The 25,359-nt window shown below is 36.3% G+C and overlaps 3 protein-coding genes across 3 annotated transcripts in view; 2 read left to right on the top strand and 1 right to left on the bottom strand.

Moving 5' to 3' along the window:
* LOC121382000 (dynein intermediate chain 2, ciliary-like) overlaps window positions 1-4,507 on the top strand; it is a 31,837-nt gene extending 27,330 nt beyond the window's left edge. Inside the window, exons 18-20 of the mRNA XM_041511467.1 lie at window positions 1,423-1,556; window positions 2,668-2,719; window positions 3,375-4,507. Of these exons, the coding sequence (XP_041367401.1) occupies window positions 1,423-1,556; window positions 2,668-2,719; window positions 3,375-3,491 (303 nt within the window). The 3' untranslated portion in view covers window positions 3,492-4,507. The remainder of the gene's footprint in view (window positions 1-1,422; window positions 1,557-2,667; window positions 2,720-3,374) is intronic.
* A 2,346-nt stretch (window positions 4,508-6,853) lies between these two features.
* Window positions 6,854-10,527, bottom strand: LOC121376962 (fukutin-related protein-like). The gene is made up of 2 exons (XM_041504775.1): window positions 10,430-10,527; window positions 6,854-9,142 (listed from the first exon to the last, which is right to left on the bottom strand). Exon 2 carries the CDS (start codon window positions 9,123-9,125, stop codon window positions 7,536-7,538), a length of 1,590 nt encoding a protein of 529 aa, XP_041360709.1. The 5' UTR covers window positions 9,126-9,142; window positions 10,430-10,527; the 3' UTR covers window positions 6,854-7,535.
* Window positions 10,528-11,003: 476 nt separating this feature from the next.
* Window positions 11,004-23,650, top strand: LOC121376953 (polyamine-modulated factor 1-like). Its single transcript, XM_041504766.1, has 5 exons — window positions 11,004-11,141; window positions 16,427-16,532; window positions 19,122-19,225; window positions 21,869-22,067; window positions 23,458-23,650. Exons 1-5 carry the CDS (start codon window positions 11,014-11,016, stop codon window positions 23,515-23,517), a joined length of 597 nt encoding a protein of 198 aa, XP_041360700.1. The 5' UTR covers window positions 11,004-11,013; the 3' UTR covers window positions 23,518-23,650.
* Window positions 23,651-25,359: the final 1,709 nt, after the last annotated feature.

Here is a 25,359-nt window from a genome sequence, read left to right as displayed (position 1 = left end):
AATACTTTTAATCCCTTTGAAATCTTTGAAAATATTTTTAATGTTGTCATTTATAATCAAATGGAGCTGGCAATGCAATGTGACTTCAGTCATTATAATTTCGATCACATGATCACGTGATCAAATAATGACATGATAGAGAGGGTTGCCCCAGTATTCGACCAATAGAAAAGCTTGAGGATACATTCCCAAAATAAACTCCCAAGAACCACAAATTTACAACTTTTATGTCTTTTGGTGCTGTTTGTCAGGACTTATTCAATTATGTTTTATGTTATTTTCAGTCTAATATCATTATTTGTAAACTGAGATAGGACCAAAGAGACTGTTCATCAGAAAGTAATTGTGCGTGTGTGAATATGTATATAAACATGTACCTGCATGCGTAAATGCATGAATATGTGCTACAGTTGTTAAAATCAACACTTTTTGGATTTAGTTGTTTGATATATGCTGCATTTACTATAAAATAAACTTCAAAGTTTAGTTTTATTATTTAATTAGAAAGTGGTCAAATACTGGGTCAGCTGGTCGAATATTGCATATTGTTCCTTGCGGCACTCAAACCTACTCTAGTTGGCATATCCTGCATGAACAAAACTAGGGTCTATTCAGTGCATTGCCAGTAAGTATTTACGAATAAAAACAAATATTAGCAAATGCCAATAAAATGAACACATTATAATCCTTTCTTTCTTAAATGGTCGAATACTGGGGTCGTTGCCCTACTTTGTTACATTTTAAACAACTGTTCTGTTACTATATAATCTTTCTAAAAAATTATAAAAATATATCCATTAATTTTCAAGATTTTAGGGAACATAATTTTATCCTTCAGTACCCTCTGGCAGAAAGCTAAATAGTTATTAAATCTCACTTTTTATACAGCTGATGGTTATTTATTGAACAATGCTAAGGTGTTGTTAAACAAATACAGTATGTGGCATGTGCTGTGTCCTGTCCAGGGGTGGGGGTGAACGAAAATAAGTTTAAAAGATTTTTTGGTAGGAGTATCCTAGTTGATGGTAGCAGGTTTTCCCTCGACCGGATGTAGATATAACCATGTTAGACACCAAATAGTCATAGTTGTAGCGTGCTGAGGTATTATTTACAAATATTGATTTTCTTTGTTGCTGGTACACCAAAGGCTGTGGTACTTGCTGTTCTGTCTGTGAAAAAATGCACATAAAAGATCCCTTACTCATGTATCATTAGGAGTAGCCTATATGATAGCTGTGGGTTTTGCTCTCTCTCCGTCTCTCTCTCTCTGTTTTTTTTTCTCTCTCTCTTGCTTGATCAATTGTTGAAATAGCAATCTGTTGAGACACTAAATAGCTGTAGTTTAAAATGTGATGAGGTGTGGTTTAACAAATATTCTTCTCTTCTTTGTTTGTTAGTGTACTAGTGTGTTTTGTGTTTCAGATATTTGTGTATGACTTGAATGTCAACAAGTACGAACCTCTGTGTGAGCAGATGGTTGCCCAGAAGAAGAAGACGAAACTCACTCACATAGCCTTTAATCCCGTCCACCCCATCGTTGTCGTGGGTGACGACAGGTGAGAATATAAACTAAACAGTAATACAGCTGCAAACAGCAACGAGATGGAATCTAACTTGTAAGCTGATGATGAAACAGGCTCCAAATATTAATGTAGGAGACAAGAGATTTCTGAAGCAAATCTTTGCATTCAGGCAAAATTAGCTGCCTTTAAGCCTTTCCACCATGTATTTCCATCATTCTACTCACGATATTGTAAACATGCATAGTGATCTGAATAAGCACTGTTATCCAAATTCGGGCATTTCAATTTAATTTGGCCTGCCCGACTACAGAATTGGGAGCTCTTACGCATATTACTCCAGGCTCACAAATGTAGTGGGCTTTGTCTGAGGACTGCTTACCAGAATTGCCAAATGTTTGACATCCATTAGCAGATGATTAATTAATTAAAATGCTCTTGTGGTGGTATTAGACAAAACAAATTTTGACTTTCAGCATACTCCCAAAACACCTAAAGGGATACTTTTGCTGTTGCCAAGGAGACTACATTGGTTGCTAGGAAAGGCATTATATTATATATCGGATACGCATTCAACTTGGAAATGTGAACTTGGCATGTCCCTGAAAAAAAAAATTCCGAAGAATGTGTTAAAATGACAAGTATTAAGTAACAAAATCTTAAATGTCTGCCTTAAGATTTTAACAATCACATTTTTCCAAACTTGTTAACAAAATTCATGTTTGTGTATTTTGGTCTGCAAGTGAGGAATTATGTCAGCATAATCATTTTCGACAACTATTTTGTGAATAATGAAAACATTTAAACATGTATAAACTTGAATATATATTTCTAAGTTACTTAGGGATGGGATTTAGCTCAATTGGTGGAGAGCTCACCCGAGGTGCTTGCGTCAAAGGATCGAACCACCTCGGTGGATCCATTCAACTGATTTGGGTTTTTTTCTCTCATTACCACCAGTGCACCACCACTAGTCAAAGACCATAGTATGTGCTATTCTGTATGTGCTGCTAATGGAAAAATAACGCAGCAGGTTTCCTCTAATGACTAAGAGTCACAATTATCAAATGTTGACATTAAATAGCCGATGTGGTGTCGTTTAAACAAAACAAACTTTCCAACTTACTTTTGCATTTTTGTGTTTCAGGGGAAATATTATAAGTTTGAAGCTTTCGCCAAATCTCCGGAAACAGCCAAAGGTAAGTAAATGTTGATTGGATCAGAGTGCTCAAGTAGGCCAATCTTATAACACATTGTTTTCTGTGACCCGATTTGCCGTAAAAACATTTACCAAACTTGTTCTTCTTAGCCATCGCTACAATACAAAATTTAATAATAATTTAATTTTAAAAATAGCATGGGATCAGGTAGTGCATTTATCAATACATTCTCCTGTTACGCTTTGAGTGTTTTTGCATGTTTTACATCATCATTTGAAGCTGTAATTATTTACCAATGCAAAATATAAACATAACTAGCTTTAATAAGCTGGACTACAATTGTGGTTAACAATTATCAACTGCCATCATACACTGTACAAAAATGTTGCTACATTTTTTAACATTATGTAACACAAACCAATAAGATGGTGCCCTGCTTTGAGTAGTACATAGGTATAGGTATATGTATAGGTATATGTATAGGTATATGTATATGCGTATGTATATGATGTAAATTAGAGGTTAGGACCATAGCGTATTATATAATGGTTTTGGAAAATTGATGTGAATGAGCTATTCTAAATGATTAAATATAAAAACAAATTAAGAGATTGTACAAGACATTTCTTGTTGATAGTGTTTATTGTTTGGGTTTTATTTGTCACTTAATTTTTGGTGTTTTTGTTTAATTTAGGAAAAGAAGGGACAACCTCCCATGGATGCAGCAACCAGAGTCCAGTATGAGGTTGCCAAGTTGGACAAGATCTTGTCGATTGTCCGCGAGCCTGATTCAACAACAAAGGGATCATAAACTGTGTGTTAAAGAATACAATAGAAAATTACAGACATTTTTAATAAAAAAAGGTGGCACATAATTAATTAATTAATTAATAAGGAGATATGGTGCAGCCATGAAAGAAAGGTAAAGAAGAAATTACTTACAAAGAGACGTGTCAAGACGGAAATACTTTTCCTTTTTCAGTTTGGGTGCATTGGGAGATACTTAATTAAACTTTCTTGTCATATTTCTCCTGACCACGAACTCTAGTGCAATTTCCCCTTCATATGACCAAAGGCTTGATCCACCAAATTACTACTGGTTCTAGGTTCGATGTGGTCAATTATATGGTGGGAAAACTGCAGTCAGGACTTTTAGACTGCATCAAAGTCAAAACGGTACAGGGCGTACCCAAAATAAATACACCCAAAATAACTACAAACATATCGACTACTAAACAATTTCAGCTCAAAAACTACTGAAATATTCAGCTGAAATTACCTTGAAGTCATTCAGAACTGCATTTCTGAACATTACAACCCTTCAAATCACTTCCATTTCATATACTCAGTTAATTAGATTCGTGTGCTCCTTGAAGATCTGCTATGTTCAGAACAATACAAATATTTGTGTTGTGCCAAAATTAGTGAAATCTAAAGCCCTGGCAGTATTATTAGAAATCCAAATACATGCTCGTCTTCAGAAAAGAAAACATTTCTTTAATGTTTTGTTTACATATCGGTATAAAACAAAATAATTGCGATATTGGGGACAAGTTTCATTTATTTTGAACTGAAGTAAAATTGAATATTCGTATACAGTAGAATGCACAGATTTATTGTTTGTTGTGTTTTTGTTTGTAAAGAAAAAAAAAATTACCTGTTCAAATGTGTTTTCATTTCTTACCATCTGTTTGTAAACAGCTGTCAATAGCTGGGCAATTCAGATGTGAGGAAATTAAGTTATTAAACATAAAATATTTACTACTTATTTTGTTCTCTATAATCTTTTACAAGCTGCTGTTTGATTGAAATAATCATACAACTGCCTTGAATGTTCATTTTATTTGAGACACTGACAATTTAAGCATTCCATTTTTTTAAATATATATATTTATATGTAATATTTAAATTTTCCTTGTGATAATAAATGTATACATGTATATATAAAACATTAAAATATGTACTGTAAACAATAGTTACTGTTGTTTTAATTTCACGTTTATGTAATTAAAATTCAGGTTTTAATATTTATTATGCACTCAGCGTTTTACTTCTTCAATACCTGAACACAATGGCAGAGTCCTTCATTAAATGTTTCAAGATGGGTCCAATCAAATCATAGTGTTTAGTATCGCACAGATGTTTGGGTGTAGAGAGTAAAGTTTTTTTTATTTAACGACGCCACTGGAGCATATTGATTTTTTTATCTTATCATCAGCTATTGGACATCAAACATATGGTCATTTTGACAGGTTTTTTTAGAGGAAACCCACTGTTGCCACATAGGCTACTCTTTTACGACAGGCAGCAAGGGATCTTTTATTTGTGCTTTCCACAGGCAGGATAGCACAAACCATGGCCTTTGTTGAACCAGTTATGGATCACTGGTCGGTGCAAGTGGTTTACACTTATCCATTGAGCCTTGCGGAACACTCACTCGGGGTTTGGAGTCGGTATCTGGATTAAAAATCCCATTCCTCGACTGTAGAGAGAGTGCAGTAAATTATAACATATCTAGAAAGTGACAAGCAAAGTTTTCAGATGGGGATCGCGTCATGCTCCCTGGAAAATACATTGCAGCAGGGGGGATTCAACCATCCCACCCATACGTATTGGAGGAAATAAAGTAGCATTTAAATTGTATTGGAGGAAATAAAGTAGCATTTAAATTGCAATCGTTTGAACTACTGCATGGTCAGTTCAATATTCTATTAGCCCAAAGGGCTTAGAGTTAGGACTGGTATTGCCTACAAGAATTTCGAACAATATTACATAGAAATTGATAAATTTAACCACACTGAATCAATAATCCTCACTTGGCTGGAGTTTTTTCATGTTTTGTATATAGCCTAGTGGTAAAGCACTCGCCTGAGTGCAGTCGGTTTGAGATCGATCCAGGTCTGTGGGCCTATTGGGTTATTTCTCATTCCAGCCAGTGCACATTAATTCGCCTTTGATATACTAAATATACTAATTTTGGTGCATTGGAGGCTTGCTTGATGCGCGGGCAGTTTGGGATAACCATAGTTTAAAATTTTGAGTTGTTATGGACTGTCTTTAGTCTGCTGCCATAGTAACATGTTATGGGGTGGGACGTAGCCCAGTGGTAGAGCACTCGCTTGATGCAGTCTGTTAGGAATTGATCCCCATCAGTGTGCCCATTAGGTTATTTCTCGTTCCAGCCAGTGCACGACGACTGGTATATCGAAGGCTCTGGTATGTATTATCCTGTCTGTGGGATGGTGCATATAAAAGATCCCTTGCTACTAATGGAAAAATGTAGCGGATTTCCTCTGTCAAAATTACCAAATGTATGATAACCAATAGCTGATGATTAATATATCAATATGCTCTAGTGGTGTCATTAAACAAAACAAAACTTTTTATAACATGTTTATAAGTGGGACGTAGCCCAGTGGTAAAGTGCTTGCCTGATGTGCGGTCAGTCTAGGATCGATTCCCGCCAGTGGGCCCATTGAGCTATTTCTCTTTTCAGCCAGTGCACCACAACCGGTATATTATGTCTGTGGGATGGCGCATATAAAAGATCTCTTGCTACCCATGGAAACATGTAGCAGGTTTCCTCTCTAAGACTGTATGCCAAATTACCAAATGTTTGACATCCAATAGCCGATGATTAATTAATCAATGTGCTCTAGTGGTGTCGTTAAACAAAACAAACTTTACTTTGTAGCATGTTTATGATATCCTTTTTGATGACTAAAATTACATATTAAAGATATTTTCTTGTTTAGAATATCAGTGTCTGTATAAACAAGGTATTCGTTGTTTTCAAGTAGAAGTACAAATCAGACTTTTCCATCTAATCATTTTGTATGTATGAAGAATTGTACATTACAAAGAACATTAACAATACCTGCTACAACCATTAGCATCGGACTACAAACATATTGGATAAACAGACACTGGTACTTGTTACGTAATTTTACTCGTCTAAAAGACTGTTGGACAGTTGGTGTAAAACATCTTACAATGGCTGCAATGAATGAATGAATGTTTAACGACACCCCAGCACGAACAATAGATTGGCTATTGGGTGTCAAACTATGGTAAAGGCAAATCGAAAGTGATGGACAACATCAATATAAAAATTCAACAGTTAAATTAAAACACAGTTGTAAAGAACTGCAAAAAATACAAATATCACAGATGAACACAATTAAAATTTAGAATAAAAGTCTGTATCACGTAGAAACTGTAATATAAGTTCTGGATGGAATCGAAATAATTCCATCACATTTGTTTGACCAAATATATCTTTTCTAGTTTCGGTCCGATGCTTACACTCTACCAAAATGTGGCATATCGTCTGAGTACACTGACAGTACTCACACTGAGGTGGAGGATCTTTCTTCAAGATAAATGAATGGGTCAAGTAGATATAACCGATGCGAGCATGACACAAGACTATTTCATCCTTCCTACAATGTCTATAGGAGGACTGCCACTCTCCCAAGACTGGCTTGATAGCATGAAGCTTGTTCGCAAACACACCGTCCCAATCATGTGGTCAAGTCAAAAAGATAAATTGGTTGATACTATATTTAAAATCAGTATACGGCATACCAACCCCAGCAAGAGGCAAATCTAAAGCTGAATTTGCAAACTCTGGACAAGCCCTTTAAACTTTAAACAGAAATTGCTTTCTTTTCCTGTCAGTGTTCATAAGAAGGTATTAACTACCGCATCAAAACATGCAATAATGTGGTCCAAGCTAATATAGATAATATAGATTAAAACTAGCAAGTTGAGTGAACAGTTATAATTTATAAATAAAGCAATACAAAAACAACCCATTAATAAACAGGAATACAAAACAAAAAGAGATTAATAATCATAAAGGATCTTCAGCATTTGGATATTTAGGACTTTCAATTACACCAATTCCAAATTTTAGTTCTAAAAACTCCTTGACGTTATTTGGAGCAGAAACATTCATACCAGCAAAATTAATCTTAGTCAATGGTTTTAAAAATCTCTCTGGAAATTCTGTATCCTGTCTGTGTGACTTCATCCACGTATGTTTTGTCATTGTTCCGTTCCTTGAAAAGAATGGAAATAAATCTATGTGTAAATGATTAGATTCACTGTACTGAACACGATAGAAATCACCTTCTATGGCTTTTTCCCAAACAAAATCCTTATCATCTACAAAACTCTCAGTTTTCATTTGTTTAAGATTTTCACATTTCTCAATGTCCTCCTGGTATATTCCGACATCAACATCATAATCCCACGGAATTATGTCCCCTTGTCGTGCAGCTCCCAACAAACTTCCTCCTTCCAGCCAGTATCGGACTCCACATTTGTCGAGAATTTTAAAAACGTGTTTAGCCGTGTCGCGCAGACACCGAAGACAGCAGGGTGGAGTCCATCTTCCTTGGTATAAATATTCAGGCATATCGTTTTCCACCGTGCCGAAACAACGGGGCGTTTCTTTTGTACAGCCATGCCACTCTTTCCTCCCATCACTATGCTGAACTAACTTTATACCCAATTTCTTATACATATTCATGAGCCTCAGTTTAGTGTTGTGTTTGTGTTTCCATCGATGATGTGGTTCACTGTATAATATTTTGTGCACCGTTAGTCCAACATTATCAAATATAAATGTTTTCCACTTTCTTAAAATTGATTGAATGTGAAACGAAACTGAAAACGGTTTTAAAAAGGGATCAGCTAATTGTAAAAAATGTTGTTTTGTTATTAATAATGCATGGTCACCCATGACGACATCACAACCCATTTTTGTGTCCGAATCAACAAGATATTCCATAGTCCACCGTTTGATGTCAACCTTTGCAAGCAGGCATTCAAGGTGAGAACCTGCGACGGGTAGTGCTAATGAGTGAAAATTCACAGACTTCTTCAGAAAGCTAATTGCACTGTAAAGACTTTCCATATCGGCTAATTTTGTCGAATCTGGAACAATAAACACATACGGTGTATGAATGAATGTCTCTGGCCTGGTGAAGCTGAGATTTTTCAGTGGGTTCATCGTCAGACTGACAACCTGCAGTCGACTGTGATCAAAGTTTTTGTCGAATAAAAGTGGTGGATACGGTAACTTGTCGCATATGACAAGGACATTGAGTAAACTGTTCAAATCGTGAAATGATTTTACTGTGCTGACAACATCGTTATCAAATTCTTCAAAGTCTCGTATGATTACAGTAACCAACCTTTCCGTATTTTTCTGTATTATGATTTCTTTGTCTCCATCCGATATTCGTTTTCCACTTATCTGCCTACTAGGGGGCTGTAGGATGTGAGACCTCCTGTGTTGTAAAACTGCTAAATAGAAAAATATGAGTAAATTCACCAAAACCGCTGTCACCAGACACCGATGACGTCTACAGAATCGCAGACTGGTTCTTTCACGTGGTCCACAAATCGTCAGTCTAAACATTTTCATCAAAGACATTTCCACTGTAAAGAACTCTGAAAACACAAAAGAAATACATGTGCCATTATTATTTTAGTTAACAAAAAGGTCAGAATGTTACCGAATATTATCAAGTAAACTAAAAATCAAAATCATATTGAATTTAATGTTTTTATATTAATCATGTATATGCATTAGGAAATGCTCTGTTGTTTGGTCTTCGAGTCCACAGCTGCAAGTTGGAAAAGGTGTTAGCTTGAAAAAATTTAACATGATATTTCAGTATAAAATACTACTTCTGGTAATAAAAATTTAAACAAAACAGTTGTATGTTTAATTAAAAACATATTATTAAGTAGTTGATAAACACTGGGGCGAATTGGTAACTGACTAAACAGTGCGGGGCAAGTTGACCAACCACTGGGGTGAGTTGGTTTTGGGGCAAGTTGACCTGCATTCATTTCACCGGCTTCTGGGGGTGGGGGAAACATAGCCCAGTAGTAAAGCATTCGCCTAATGTATGCTCGGTCTAGGATCGATGCCCATCGGTGGACTCATCAGACTATTTCTCATTCCAGCCACTGCAACACGACAGGTATATCAAAGGCTGTGGTATGTGCTATCTTGACTTTGGGATGGTGCAAATAAAAGATTCCTTGCTACTAATGTTAAAATGTAGCAGGTTTCCTCTCTATGACTTTCAAAATAACCAACTGTTTTATATCCAATAGCCGATGATTAATAAATCGTACCCCCTTTCAATGGTTAGGGTAGTTCTAGGGATAGGGTTAGTCTTTAGAGCCTTTGATACAGAGGGGTACGGGTCGAACTCTTTCCAATAAATCAATGTGCTCTAGTGGTGTCGTTAAACAAAACAAACTTTTTCACTGGCACCTGTTCTGTTTCAGTTTTGCTGTGTGAAAAATTAAGATAAAAAAAAAGATAAAAAAAAGAAATGTTTTATTTAACAACGCACTCAACACATTTTATTTACAGTTATATGGTGTCAGACATATGGTTAAGGACCACACTGATTTGGAGAGGAAACCCGCTGTCGCCACTACATGGGCTACTCTTTCCGATTAGCATCAAGGGATCTTTTATTTGTGCTTCCCACAGGCAGGATAGCACAAACCATGGCCTTTGTTGAACCGGTTATGGATCACTGGTCGGTGCAAGTGGTTTACACCTACCCATTGTGCTTTGCGGAGCACTCACCCAGGGTTGGGAGTCGGTATCTGGATTAAAAATCCCATGCCTCGACTGGGATCCGAACTCAGTACCTACCAGCCTGTAGACCGATGAAGATAAAAATGCACAAATTTGTAATTAGGCCTACTTACTGCAGTAATGACTTAGGCTGACATCATCGCCCGCTTGAGCGCATGACAATTCTCCGATTCGTGAACAATGAAAATAAATAAAACGAAGCAAAACAAGACTTTTCTTCCTGGAGTAATTTCTGTTAATTTATTGTAGCACCGCATTTTTGCATTCACTTTTTACTACTCGAGTATTTTTGATTACATTAAAATTATTCTTAAAATTTAAACATAATCATATTTATTTAAAATATAAAACTCTCTAATAAATACGGCAGAATATCAAAATTATATTTTTATTTGTTGCACTAAATATCCGCAGTTTATGCTGCTCCTAACATAAAAGTGTAAATTTTATTCGGCGAACTCGAATATATCTTCGGACTAATGTTTTGGTTGTAGTAATGTATTTTGCACATTGCGCGACTTCTCCCCTCCCTCTAGATGTCTGTCTCTGTCTGTCTGTCTATCTGTGTGTCTGTTGGTGTGCGTCTCTCTCTCTCTCCAAGCATCTTGGCGTAGTGTCAAATCAGAATCCGCAAGATAGCATTGCATTCTAGTCCGAGTCACCGTTCTAAAAATACAGAGGCGGGAAAATTAAAAATATGGAGGACACAGAAGTCCGAGAAGTCACAACTTCGGCAGCGAAAACAAACGACCCCGACGGAAGACGCATGCAATTATTGAATTATGGAATCCAAACGTCAATTAAAAAATGTTTGTCCGCTGTTAGGTAAAATGGTCTGTGTGTGTATTGTTAGCAGGGAATAAACCTTAAAATGTAGTTTATAAGGGTTGATCTAAAACGCGGACCAAATGATTTAAAGTTTGTTTTGTTTAACACCACTAGAGCGCATTGATTTTATTAATCGTCGGCTGTTGGATGCCAAACATTTGGTCATGTTGACATATACTCTCAGAGAGGAAACAGCTTCCAAATGTTTCCATTAGTAACAAGGGATCTTTTGTATGCACCATCCTACAGGCTACAGACAGGATAGCACTGTCACATACCATGGTAACCATCAACGTCCCAAACTGCATTCACCTAATGACAAAAACACGAATACGATATTTACGGAAATATTTCTACATTTTCCAGCTACGATACCTGAAACAAAATAGACTGCAATCAATTAACGTTAAAAAATCCACAATGTGGATGTAAAACAAATTCATTCTAGTAAACAAAAGTGAAACACCCTCCGGTAAACAGGAAAGAGTGCGACGTTTCTAACTGCGTTTAGGCGCATGCGTTTGCAAAAAGTTTCTTAACACGCATGTGCGGTTCGTCAGTTTTCATTTTTAAGTCCACTACATGAAAAAAATATATGTTTCTTAAATATGCACAGTTGACGAACACTTAGTTTAATATTTTTTTAAAAGGAAAAATTCAATTTGTCAAGCGTTTTGGTCCGATCCGCGTTTTATCAACACACATCACTAAAACTTGATGTCGATACTGATAGGCATTATGTTTATACCAGTGAATAGTTTGTTGAATATCATTTTTTAAATGAATTAATTCATAATTAAAACAATTTATACACTCAAAATTATTTACAATTATTATGAATGGATTATGAATACTATTCACTACAACAGAGGCACAAAAATGTAGAATACCTTTTTGCAAATCGAATGTAATAATTGAAAACAAATTCTAACAACAGGGGTCTTAAAAGTCATACAAATTAAATGCTTTGGCCTTGTTGATCTGGCACATGTGAGGTCATGTGACATGCACCGAATGTTAATTCATCTTTCTCCATTTTAAGTCCATTTCTATGAGTCATGTGGACCCGATATCGGTAATTTTAAGGAATAAACAAAAATGACTTAGTAAAATTAATGGTTTTAGAGGTTTGTAAAGTTTTGTATTTAGATACTTACTTGTGTGAACTTTATTCTTTATGAAAATGTTCCTGAACTGTGAAGTAAAACCTCATAAATGAACGACATGCCGAGGACAACAAATCGGATGTTGATTGCACGAACTGTTCATGAGAAAACAAACTGAACGGAATTTGAAGCATAACGCAGTTAGGGATGTTGACGATACCAGTCATGGTGTACTGGCCGGAATGAGAAATAGCCTATTGGGTCCCACCGACGTAAATCCATCCCAAACCGACCACACATCAAGCGAGTGCTTTACCACTGGGTTATGCCCCGCCCTAGAACCATGTGATCTGCCAAATCAAGCAAAAAATTTTGGAATGCATTTTATTATGGTAGGTCACTAGGTACCGTGGGGAGGTCTAGACTGGCAAGAAAAGTTTGTGTGGGGTCGAGTCATACCCTCTCGAACAATATACTGGAAACAAATTTACTTGGGGGGGGGGGGGGGGTTAAATCCCGAAATTCATGTGCATGCTTATCCCATGCCACATGCATAAATGGATTATATTAAAAAAATTATTGAAATATGAGGAGAAAACTCATTAATATATAGGCTGTTCATGGGGGTTTTCGAATACAATTTTTATGTCAACGAGTGATGTGTGAAAACCATTCACACATTACAAGTGAAACAAGCTCATTTATTACACTAGTATTACCTCTGTTTTTATGCAACTCATAAATTATGGTACTTATTTAATCCCCTTCATGCTAAGAAGCACATACGGCTGTAACCAGAGATCGCCACTGCTGAATGTCTTTTGCCAGCTTTTCCAGCAGCCCCCAGCTCAGACTGCCCTCTCGAATTTTAAGATGGAGGGGTGTGTACATGTATTAAAAAGAGTATGGTTTGTTCAATTGTGAAAATATAAATAGTGAATGATCTAAGATTCTAACATTATTTTAAAAACAATTAGAACTAACCAAATAAAAAAACATTGATAAACCAACCAAGGTGAGTAAAACTTAAGTTTGCCAAATTACTACTTATAAAAAGGAATTGGGGTGTATTGCAAACAGAATTAAAAGTGTTCTGGATAAATTGATAGATAAAGACCAAACTGGTTTCATAAAAGGAAGATATATTGGATAAAATAATAGATTAATTTATGATATAATGTCATACACCGAAGAACGTGATATTCCTGGATTGCTGTTATTAATCGACTTTGAAAAAGCCTTCGATTCTTTATCTTGGTCCTTTATATATAAAGTATTAGATATATATTTAATTTCAAATCATCTATCAAAAACTGGATAAAAACGTTTTACAATAACTCCCTCTCTAGTGTCGTAGAAAATTGATTTTTTATTTGAATCTTTTAAATTAGAAAGAGGTTGTAGACAAGGTGATCCTTTATCACCTTATATATTTATTTTATGTGCTGAAATACTTGCAATTATAATAAGAAACTCGAGTAATATCAATGGTATCAGTATAGATGGTGAACAATATTTAATTTCACAATATGCAGATGATACAAGTTTTATTCTTGACAGTTCTCCCGAGTCCCTGTACAATACACTTTTGGTTTTAGACTACTATGCATATATATCAGGCCTAAAAATAAACTTTTCCAAATCTAAAGCTATTTGGATAGAACGAAAAAGGTTTTCAAAGGATGTATTCTATCATACGAGATGGAAGTTAGAATGGTCAAATCATTTTAACTTGCTTGATATCAACTTTTCAGTAAACATGGAACATATAATCGAACTGAATTATGATTAAAAAAAATAGAAGTACAAAAATTGATGAGAGTTAACGGTTTTAGGAAGAATAACAGTATTGAAGGAAGGAAATGTTTTATTTAACAACGCACTCAACACATTTTATTGACGGTTATATGGTTAAGGACCACACAGATATTGAGGGAGGAAACCCGCTGTCGCCATTTCATGGGCTACTCTTTTCGATTAGCAGCAAGGGATCTTTTAGATGCACCATCCCATAGACAGGATAGCACATACCACAGCCGTTGATGTATCAGTCGTGGTGCACTGGCTGGAGCAAGAAATAGCCCAATGGGTCCACCGACGGGGATCGATCCCAAACCGACCGCACATCAAGCGAGCACATTACCACTGGGCTACGTCCCGCCCTGCTGTAACAGTATTGAAAACGTTAATAATGCCAAAGCTAACTCACCTATTAATAGCTTTACCGAATCCAAATGAAATTCTGATAAAACATATGAATACATTATTTTTTTAATTTATCTGGCAGAGTAAAACTGAAAAATTGAAACGAAATTTAATAACGCAAGATTATGAAAGGGGTGGTATTAAAATGATAAACATAAATCATTTTATAACAGCATTGAAATGTACATGGATTTCTCACTAGCCCGAACTTAAAAACCACTAGCCACGGGTGTCGGGCTAGCGGATTTGTCGAACTCTGGATTTGAAGAATGTTTTTAAATAACTCAAAGTGGATCACTTTGTGAAAGTCAATTACAAACATATCGTTAAAAGACATGATTAAACAAGGTGATTATTTCCTAACGTGCAAAATAGAACATATTTGCAATAGGTTTTGGAGAGAAATCCTGTCCAGCTGGATAGATATACAAAAAGTTCAAAACCCACAAAGTGTGGATGATATATTAAGTATTAATATCTGAAATAACAGCAAAATATGTATAGGTAACAAACCATTTATATACAAACATATCAATAATGGTATCACATTTATTAATGATTTATTAAACGAACAAGGTGATGTTTTAATATACGAACAGTTTGTAACAAAATATCATATAAATACAAATTTCTTGGAATATGCGTCAATAACAAATGCTGTTAAATCATTTATAAACAAATTAGAAAACAAACGATGACACTTTTACAAGTCTTAAAAATCCTGTTTTCCCGTTTAAGATAAAACATTTATTAAAAGACAAAAACGGTTGTAAACATACGTATATGTTAAATTCACAAACTGTCATTCCAAAAGCACAATTGAAATATGCAAATGAAGGATACATGTATGATACAAAGAAATGGGAAAAGTATTATGTTATTCCTTTTCGATGTGTAAAAGACAACATTATCATGGTTACACAGAATCTTGACTACTAATACATTTTTGTATATGATACATTACGTAGATTCTAATGCTTGCGACTTCTGCAAAACTTAATGTGAAATGTTACAACATCTTTTCTTTGACTGTAACAAGGTTAACCACATTTGGGAACAATACGAGAATGGACATTGACTGAAACCGGAATTGACATTATTTTTAGTCAAGATATTGTTATGTTTGGTATGATCAATAACAAAAATAGTAACTTTGTAAATTGGTTGATTATCAACATTAAATATTATATCTATTGTATGAAAGTACAGAAAAATATATTAAATATCAATGGAGTTAAAAATATTTTGCGAAACAAGTTTGAAATAGAAAGATTTATTTTATACAAGAATTGCAATTACAAAATGTTTAATGAACAATGGACATCATGGCTTAATCTGTTTGACTGAAATGTATTTCCTAACAATGGCTTGTTTCAAATTCCAGGTCTTTTTCATTTGGCGTTTATTTATTTATTTTATTTGTTTATTTATTTATTTATTTGCTTTGTTTTATTTGTTTGTTTGTTTGTTTATTTATTTATTTATCAATTTATTATTATGTGTTTTAACCATTATATCTTCTTTCTTCTTTTCTTATATTTTCCAGTCCTTTCCATTCTATGCGTCATAGAAATTTGTTTAGTTTTTTACCAATCTTTAATTTATACAGAAACATTACAAATGCATTTATGTATCAAATAACATTATATAACTATATAACATTATTATACCACAAATTAGATACATGTACTTGTATATAAATTATATCACTTTGATGTAAGGCCATGAATTCAAGACTCCCCAACCTTGACATGGTCAGAATGGACTGGAAAAAATAAATATTAACTAAAAAAAAACAATTGTAAAAACACGGTTACTTTCTGACAAAATTTCAATTACATGTATTACAAGCAACTATTTTGCCAAATTAAAATAAAATTTGCTGATTGTTTTTAAAATTCGCAATTGGTGAGTGAGTACTAGAGTGCAAAAATGCAATCAGTGTGAAAATGTAAACTGTTTATTTTGCAGGTATGCCAGGATTGAAAAGGTTCTCTCCCCCATAGCCCAGTCCAGTCCTGAAATCCTCAAACAAATCCACAAACAGATGGAATGTCAGTTGCAGACAAATATTATGGTAATGCTTTAAACCTTAGGTATTAGGGACAGACATAGCCCAGTAGTAAAGTGTTTGTCTGATGGCCCATTGGGCTATTTCTTGTTCCAGCCAGTGCACCATGACTGGTCTATATCAAAGGCTGTGGTATGTGCTCTCCTGTCTGTGGGATGGTGCATATAAAAGATCCCTTGCTACTAATGGAAAAAAATATAGCAGGTTTCCCCTCATAGACTCTGACATGATTGTTTTCCGTTATAAAACAGATTTCCACTTTTTAAATATTCCCTTACCAATTTTTAGTTTCCACTTGTTATAATTTTTAGCGAGTGGTCATTCGGAGCACTTCGCCTTTAATTTATGATGCCAGAGAAAACGAAATTTGCTGGGGTATACTGAAAAATTCTAAATAGCCGAATATTACAATCTGAACTTCTTGACTGTCCCGTATTGTGATTGGCCCATGGTTTCCAATAGACCAATGATTTGCTGTTTAATAAGTTGGCAAACCGTTTGCCTTTTGAAAAAATGGCGTCCCATGTTTTGCAGTGCCCCCTTCCAAAACCCCAACTGGAATGCCATCTCTCAGTCCGCATTAACATCACTATGTTCAGATTAAATCAGGGGTTTTCTTTTGAAAAAAATGACGTACTGTGTTACAGCACCCCCCAAATCCTCAACTGGAAAGTCATCTCTCAGTCTGCATTAACATCGCTATGTTCGAGTCAAATCAGGGTTGTTGTTTTTTTGGTAGGGTGCACAATCATGTCTGTAGGCTATGTCAAAATTACCAAATGTTTGACATCAAATAGCTGATGAGTAATAAATCAATGTGCTCTAGTGGCGTTGTTAAAAAAACCACAAACCTTTATATGTTAATTACAGCGACACTTTGACAACCAAAGCATTTGTATTACACAACATAATTAACTAGTATATTTTCAAGTATATTTTTTATTTAATAATTTAAACTATTAATATTCTTTCTGTTTCACTTGTTATTTCAAACTAAGTTATGTAAAATGTACTATTCTCCATTTTAACTTGTAAGTGGGACTGTTTTGAACAGTATTTAAAGAAATATGACGTAACCCAAGTTTTACAAAACTAGCTCAGTGGATTAGTGGTTAAGCACTTGGCCTTAACTTTAAAGAGACGGACCCTAGTTTTTAAACACTAAGGTATATTTTTTACTATTAGAGCTGTTTATGATCACTGAAATCAAGCATTACTTGTATTTTATCGTTTAGATTATCCATTTTCGTACAGTCGGAGTGTTTCTGGTCATCCAGGTGTTTCTAATACCACAAAATGCATTTTTAAAAACGCACGTGCGTCTGAGAAGTAACAGTTATGTTTTAGTCTATTTTTTTAAGGGTATTTCAATGCCACATACTCTTGTTTCACTCTGTTGTATCCATATTTGTTACTGGTTTATAAATTAACCAAAGTTAGTGTCCATTTTTACGGGTTGAAACTATGAAACTAGGGTCTACTGTAGGTGAAAAATATACCGTAGTGTTTAAAAATTAAGGTCTGTCCCTTTAAGGCTAAAGCCTATTATACACAAGAGTTATCAGCTGAACAAAACATTACTTGAGACTTTGCTCATCTCGCACATAGCAGTTTCACTGCACACGATGAGCTACAGTGTAAGTGTCACAGTGATGTCGGTGAAACAGTTTTCGTGTTTCTATTGGTCATGTGGTGAATTCAGCTCCAGCTGCTCACATAGTGAGATTTTTGCCACACAAAGCCAAAAATATCAACAAAATAGTTATTTTTCTCGTGACCATATCAGGGAACATTATGTTCAGTATCGCAAGTTTCAGAGATCGCTCCACAATTTTAAAGCATTAAACAGTAGTTACAGATCAATTTTCAATTTATTAGATATATCACTAATCAAGATTCTGAAAACGAAATGTTCCTTGCATATGTGGTGAAAAACAGCAAAATCGCCTCCATGCCAAAGCAAAAACCTCAGTAACCTGTTCCTCAGTTCTTAGCTCTCATTTGTGGCAGGCTTTATCAATATCAGAATTGCTCCCACTGCCCTCCACATCCACCTGGAAAGATTTAGGTGGGAGGCAGATTGATCGCCTTGCAATACACTTCATGTGATTGTTCATCTAGCACCTAGGACTCGCCTGCCCATTGCCAAATTAGCCAACGGCTAATTTTTATACAATATGGCTACAACATTTAGTGTTTGTCTATGCAAATGTTGTTTACATATGCTTCTTTTTCATATTTTTCAAACAAAAGCCCAACATATCTGAAAATCGGCTAAAACAAATTTCTTTTTAGTGTGATCCCTAAGCATCATTTTAGGAGAGTGATCTTCAACTCACCTTGATTTTTTATAATAGTGAAGACTGATTAATCGTTAAACCCTACCTTGGAAAGATGGTCCAAATTGCTGAGGTGTGTGCCTAGGACAACTAGATAACAATGTGAAAATCAAGTCAAAATGAAATGTCCAGTTTCACTAGTTATACATTATTTATACATATATACATGTATAATGTTTTTGCTTTCTTTCAAAGGATGAAATTTCATCAATGTTTGAAGAAGAAAAATGTATAATGTTTTTGCTTTCCTTCAAAGGATGAAATTTCATCGATGTTTGAAGAAGAAAATATTTCTGGACTGATGAACAATCTAGACAAGATCATTGAAGAAACGAGTTTAGGTCCCGATGAGCAGGCATGGTAAGAGATTAAGATATACAGAGAAATCATATTAATCCAGACAGTATTTTCAGAGTATGACAAATATTTTGAAAAGTCACTAGCCACAGGGCTAGTGGGTTTGTGAAAACCACTAGCCCACCAAGATAAAGCACTAGCCCAAATTCCTGATCAATTATAACTGGATTTTTATATAATTTTTGTAACATTACATATTTACGAGTATAACAGTAAAATAAAACAAACACTTAAATCATGTTGTAACTTTTAGTTTTTTGTCGTGTTGTACGTTTTGTCTTTTGTCAAGTGTGATCCATCGTCATTGTCCCGTTTTCGTTTTTGCCTTCCCCCCGGGGAAAATTAATTGAGCAAACTCTTGGTTGGTATCTAAACACACTATCAAAATAATTAAATTTAAATGAGGGTACGACAGTGTGACACACGGTAATAGATGGTTCAGTGTATTTGGTAGTTGGTTATATATTTAGGGCCTACTATTTATGTCGCCAGGAACAGTGATGCCAAATACAGGGCATTATCCCCGTGTCAGACCGATATCAAAAGAATATAACGGCGACATCTAATCCGTTGTTAATTGATGAACAAAAAAGGTATTATCTTGTATCGGCAGCTGTGACGTATTATCCAAACCGCTACACATAATAGGCCAAGCCGAGTCATTGCATATGCGGTTACCATTAAAGTAAATTGTTTTACTGATTGCCGATAACCACATGTTAGCAAAGTGTTAAATTAGAAAACAATAAGTAAATAAAACAAACACTGAAATTCAAAGCATGGCTGGGGTTTACTTGATTGAGATTAACCTGTCGTCGCGATTGGTGATTTCCAAGTTCTTAGCCTAAAACATATGTGCGAGATTAACTACCATGTGACGTGTCTAACCAATCAAAACACGCATGTCATTAGACTTTATTTCCTGTGCCAGAAACTTGAAAGGGAAAGGTAAACAATGCATGCTGTAACTGTGACGATGTAGAGATAGCATGTTACTGCAGTTTGCAGACCTAGCTCAAGTGGATTATTATTATATACTGAGTGCGTTGTTGATATTATTCGATGACAAACGTCACAATCAAATTTATTAAACGAAATTTCAGCCGAGAGAAAAAGAAAGAAAGAAAGAAAAAAACCCACAATCGAGCGATGACGAGAGGAGGGGGGAAACCACTAGCCCGCAGGGGCTAGTTGTTTTGCGTTTCTCACTAGCCCGAACTTAAAAACCACTAGCCACGGGCGTCGGGCTAGCGGATTTGTCGAACTCTGGTATTTTTCAAGACTGTTCATTATTAGACCTTGCCATTTAAGAGGAGCTATCACTCTCGCTCCCTAATACTCCCTAATACTCCCCTGAGACTGGCTCGAGGAAAGTGAATTTTAACTCCTAAGGCGATGCTACACAATAAGAATTCTTCGTACGAGAATAGGGGCGGGACGTAGCCCAGTGGTAAAGCGCTCGCTCAATGCACAGTCGGTCTGGGATCTATCCCCATCAGTGGATTCATTGGGCTATTTTTCGTTGCAGCCAGTGCACCACGACTGGTATATCAAAGACCATGGTATGTACTACCCTGTCTGGGATGGTGCATATAAAAGATCCCTTGCTGCTAATAGAAAACAGTAGCCCATGAAGTGGCAATAGCAGGTTTCCTCTCTCAATATCTGTGTGGTCCGACACCATATAACTAAATAAAATATGTCATTAAATAAAACAGTTCCACAATATAAGGGGAGCAATTAATAATTCCTCTCGATTGTTTTCACAGCGAGGCCTGCATTATAAAGTTGATCATGCCACTAGAACCCATCCAGTTAATTGTTTAGTTAATTATTGTAATCAATCATCAAAACATCATTTCTAACGTAGATTATTGGGAGCTATTTAAGATATTACCATACTGATACCATATAAATTCACATGCCAAAGGGAGCTAAAGTTAAAAGTTAAAGTTTGTTTTGGTTAACGACACCACTAAAACACATTGATTTATTAATCATTGGCTATTTGATGTCAAACATTTGTAATTCTGACATATAGTCTTTGAGAAAACCGCAAAAAAATTACCATTAGCAGCTAGGAATCTTTTATATTTACATTTCCACTGGCAGGCGAGCACATCAATGTTTCTGTAGCAAGTAGTTTTTTTTTACGAGGTGGGGGTGCTAGCCACACGCTCAACCCTCCTCCTTTCTCATCCGGGCTCGGGACCGGCCATGACGGAGTTAAGAGAGCACACACCTCACCTTTTGATAAACCAGTTGTCAAGAACTGCTTAAACAGGAAATTCTCCTAGAGGAATGACCATGCTTACTTAGAGCCACAATTCATTGTTTAATTTCTGGACATGTCATTCAGGTGCTTTGCAAGCACTGCTGCGTATAAACATACTTGACAATAATATTTACCAGGGGTGGGGGGAGGGAATCAGTATTCCTTTAATTCTTGCACTTAGTAATATAGAAACATCATGCTTAAGGGAGCTAAAAGTATTTCCCTTGAACTAGTCTCACGGGAGTGATAGCTCCCCTTAAACAGTGAGGTCTGATGTTCCAACATCCAGCAGCCAATGATTAATTAATCAATAATATGCTCTAGTTGCGCCATTATATAAAAAGACACTTTTTCTAAACTTGTGTTTCTAGGAGGCCGTCTGGTGATCCGTCGTTAGATGTATTACCACATGTGTATTCGACAAAGCTCAAGGAGAGGTCGAGTCTGGAGAAGATTCTCAAGGAAGTGGAAGATAAAAACCGACAGTTACACGAAGCTCTCAGACCCCGGCAGCAGAGGCTAGAGACTCTGAAGAAGGACGTTCTGAAAGAATGCCAGTATTGGGAAGAGGTAAAATGAGATATCTGTCAATGTATATATATGTGTCTGTCTGTCTCTCTCTCCCTCCCCATATCTCTCTCAATCGCAATCTCTCTTTCTTTCTCCCCCCCTCTCTCTCTGCCTGTCTCTCCCCATATCTCTCTTGATCTCAATCTCTCTCTTTCTTTCTCCGTCTCTCTCTTTCTCTCTCATGACAAGCAGAACTAAAACATTGTATAGGCCAAGATTAGGAACTAAAAGTCAATGCAGAAGAGTTGAAATCATCAGGGTTTCTGCCAAAAAGAAATATTTGGGTATGGCGCTATGGAATGGAATTTTTACAGTGTGTGTGCTGAATGCAACCGCAGTCGGCAGGGGGTATGGGGGCATCCCCCAGAAAGAAAATGGGTTAGGTTTAGGGTTAAGTTTAAGAAAATCATACAGTAATGATAAGAGTATGGCACCATACCCATTTTACCCTCTGGCAGAAACCCTGATCATTGAGGACAAATACTCTGTCTGTCTCTCTCTCTCTGTCTTTCTGTCCGTCTCCCTCTCTCTATCCCCCTCTGTCGATCTCTCTCCCCCTCCCTCTCTCTCTCTCTCTCTCTCTGTCTCTCTCCAAGCAGAACTAAAATATTGGAAGGGTCCCTCTCAATTCACAAGAGTCCATTGTTGATGGCAAGTATCACCTCCTTGCTAGTAGATGTTCCCCCATCCCCCCCCCCCCCCCCCATTTGAAAAATCTCTATCTCTCTCTCTCTCCAAGCAGAACTAAAATATTGGAAGGGTCATCAAGGGTAGGACTAAAACTCAATTCACAAGAGTTGAAATCATTGTTGATGGCAAGTATCACTAGTCTCCTTGCCAGTAGATGTTCCAAGCTTGATTATTATGCAGTCATGCTATTTTGAAATGCCGACTTTCACACTGCCCTGTAACCTACATTTGAAAAATTCATTTCACATCGGTTCACCGAGATGGTCTCGGAATTTCAAATTGGATAGAAAGCTTTTTCAGTCCCGTGCCCTACGACTGCAGAACCCATCAGAAACTGATCTTGTGTAATCTTGGTAATGGTGGATTAAAAATGTTAAATAAAAATGTCATTAGGCCCATTGGGATATTTCTCATTCCAGCCAGTGCTTCACAACTGGTGTAACAAAGGCCATGGTATGTACTATCCTGTCTGTGGGATGGTACATATAAAAAATCCCTTGCTGCTAATCGAAAAGAGTAGCCCATGAAGTGGCGACAGCGGGTTTCCTCTCTCAATATCTGTGTGGTCCTTAACCACATGTCTGACGCCATATAACCGTAAATAAAATGCCTGAATGCCTGATTTGTATGTTACTAGAGAAAAAACCCCAGTATAATTTGATTGACAAAGTTAATTAGCTAGACTTGTTTTACCTTCCAGGCAGCTGGCGCCATTCCTGAAGACTACAAACAAAAGATGGAGAAATTCATCCGGACGTGACAATTGCGATTATTTATTTTGAGGATATGAAAGAGACTTGGAACTTGTGGTGGAATTAAAAAGACTGTTATGAGTTTATTGCCATTGTTAAAATGTTGTAGACTAATAATAAAGTTTGTTTTGTTTAACGACACCACTAGAGCACATTGATTTTATTAATCATCGGCTATTGGATGTCAAACATTTGGTAATTTTAACAGTCTTAGAAAGGAAATGCTACATTTTTCCATTAGTAGTAAGGGATCTTTTATATGCACCATCCCACAGACAGTATAACACATACTGGTCAAAGCCTTTGATATACCAGTTGTGGTACACTGGCTGGAAAAAGAAATAGCCTAATGGGTCCACCGACAGAGATTGATCCGAAACCTACCACTTTGCTACATCATGCCCCTGCCTACTAATAGAGACATTTTAATGACTAAACTTATACATTAAATATATATTTCTCTGCATATAATATCAGTGGTTGTATATTAAATATGTTTCTAGGTCAACCTTGAGGAGGCTTCATTTTATTTTCCAAATCATGCAGAGATACTGATGTCTGGGCAGGCTGGTCCAATTGACTGACAGGAATTTGTTCCAATAATAGAAACGGACAGGTGCTTCGGACCGACAAGAATGACAAAAAGTGGGACCGGCAAACACACATTTTAAAAAAATAATTTCGGTCTCAGAGATTGAGAATTGGTTCCAGACTGGAAAAAAGGGATTTTCCCCACCCGTGTTCCCAATATATATATATATTTTTTTTTTTTTTTTTTATATGTATGTTTTAAATTATTCAGAGACAAAATCCAGTTTGGGCTACTTATAAAGATTATGATGACCAGAACACAGGACTCTTCAGACACTGATATACTAAACAAGAAAATATATATTTAGCACTTCATTTTAGTAGTTAAAAGATTTTATTATATAACATTTAGTGAAATCTTAAACTATCAGTGAAATAAAAGTGTTATCAGTTATTTCACTCTAAAATGTGTTATCGTCACTGTAGAAAGTGTTGTCTTCACTGTAAGAAAGTGTTGTCTTCACTGTAGAAAGTGTTGTCTTCACTAAGAAAGTGTTGTCTTCACTGTAGAAAGTGAAGTCTTCACTGTAAGAAAGTGTTGTCTTCACTGTAGAAAGTGTTGTCTTCACTGTATAAAGTGTTGTCTTCACTGTAAGAAAGTGTTGTCTTCACTGTAAGAAAGCCAGAACTATTTTGCTCTGTCTCTTTGTAAGGCTGTAACTTACAGAATGTCCTATCATGTATGATACAAATATGGAAAGTGTATACATGTATTTGTAAAATAATACCGGCTCACGCTACCCAATCCCAAAAGGTTCCACCAAGGAACTACCTTTTGATCAGCTAAGTCAAATCAACAAATTGGCTCCATTTTCAATTTTGATGAACCTTTTTAAGTTATGCATCAAACTTACCTTCAAGAAATTTACGCAACATTTTCTATTTGGCTTTAATCCTACGGGACATTTGCAAATTCAATAGCACCAAAACCAACCCTCGCCCTGGTTCCGACCCTGGTCGGGCTTCTTGTACTTCTACATGCCAGCGTGGGCGCTACCGACCCTGGTCGGGCTGCTTGTACTTCTACATGCCAGCGTGGGCGAAACCAACCCTCGCCTGCTACCGACCCTGGTCGGGCTTCTTGTACGTCTACATGCCAGCGTGGGCAAAACCAACCCTCACCTGCTACCGACCCTGGTCGGGCTGCTTGTACTTCTACATGCCAGCGTGGGCAAAACCCTCTCTCCTGCTAACCACCCTGGTCGGGCTGCTTGTACTTCTACATGCCAGCGTGGGCAACCCTCTCTCCCACCCACCCC

This window comes from Gigantopelta aegis, chromosome 2 (assembly GCF_016097555.1).
Source record: "Gigantopelta aegis isolate Gae_Host chromosome 2, Gae_host_genome, whole genome shotgun sequence".
Lineage (NCBI taxonomy): Eukaryota > Metazoa > Mollusca > Gastropoda > Neomphalida > Peltospiridae > Gigantopelta > Gigantopelta aegis.
Note: the sequence above shows the minus strand (reverse complement) of the source record. Positions and strands in the feature narration are given on the sequence as shown.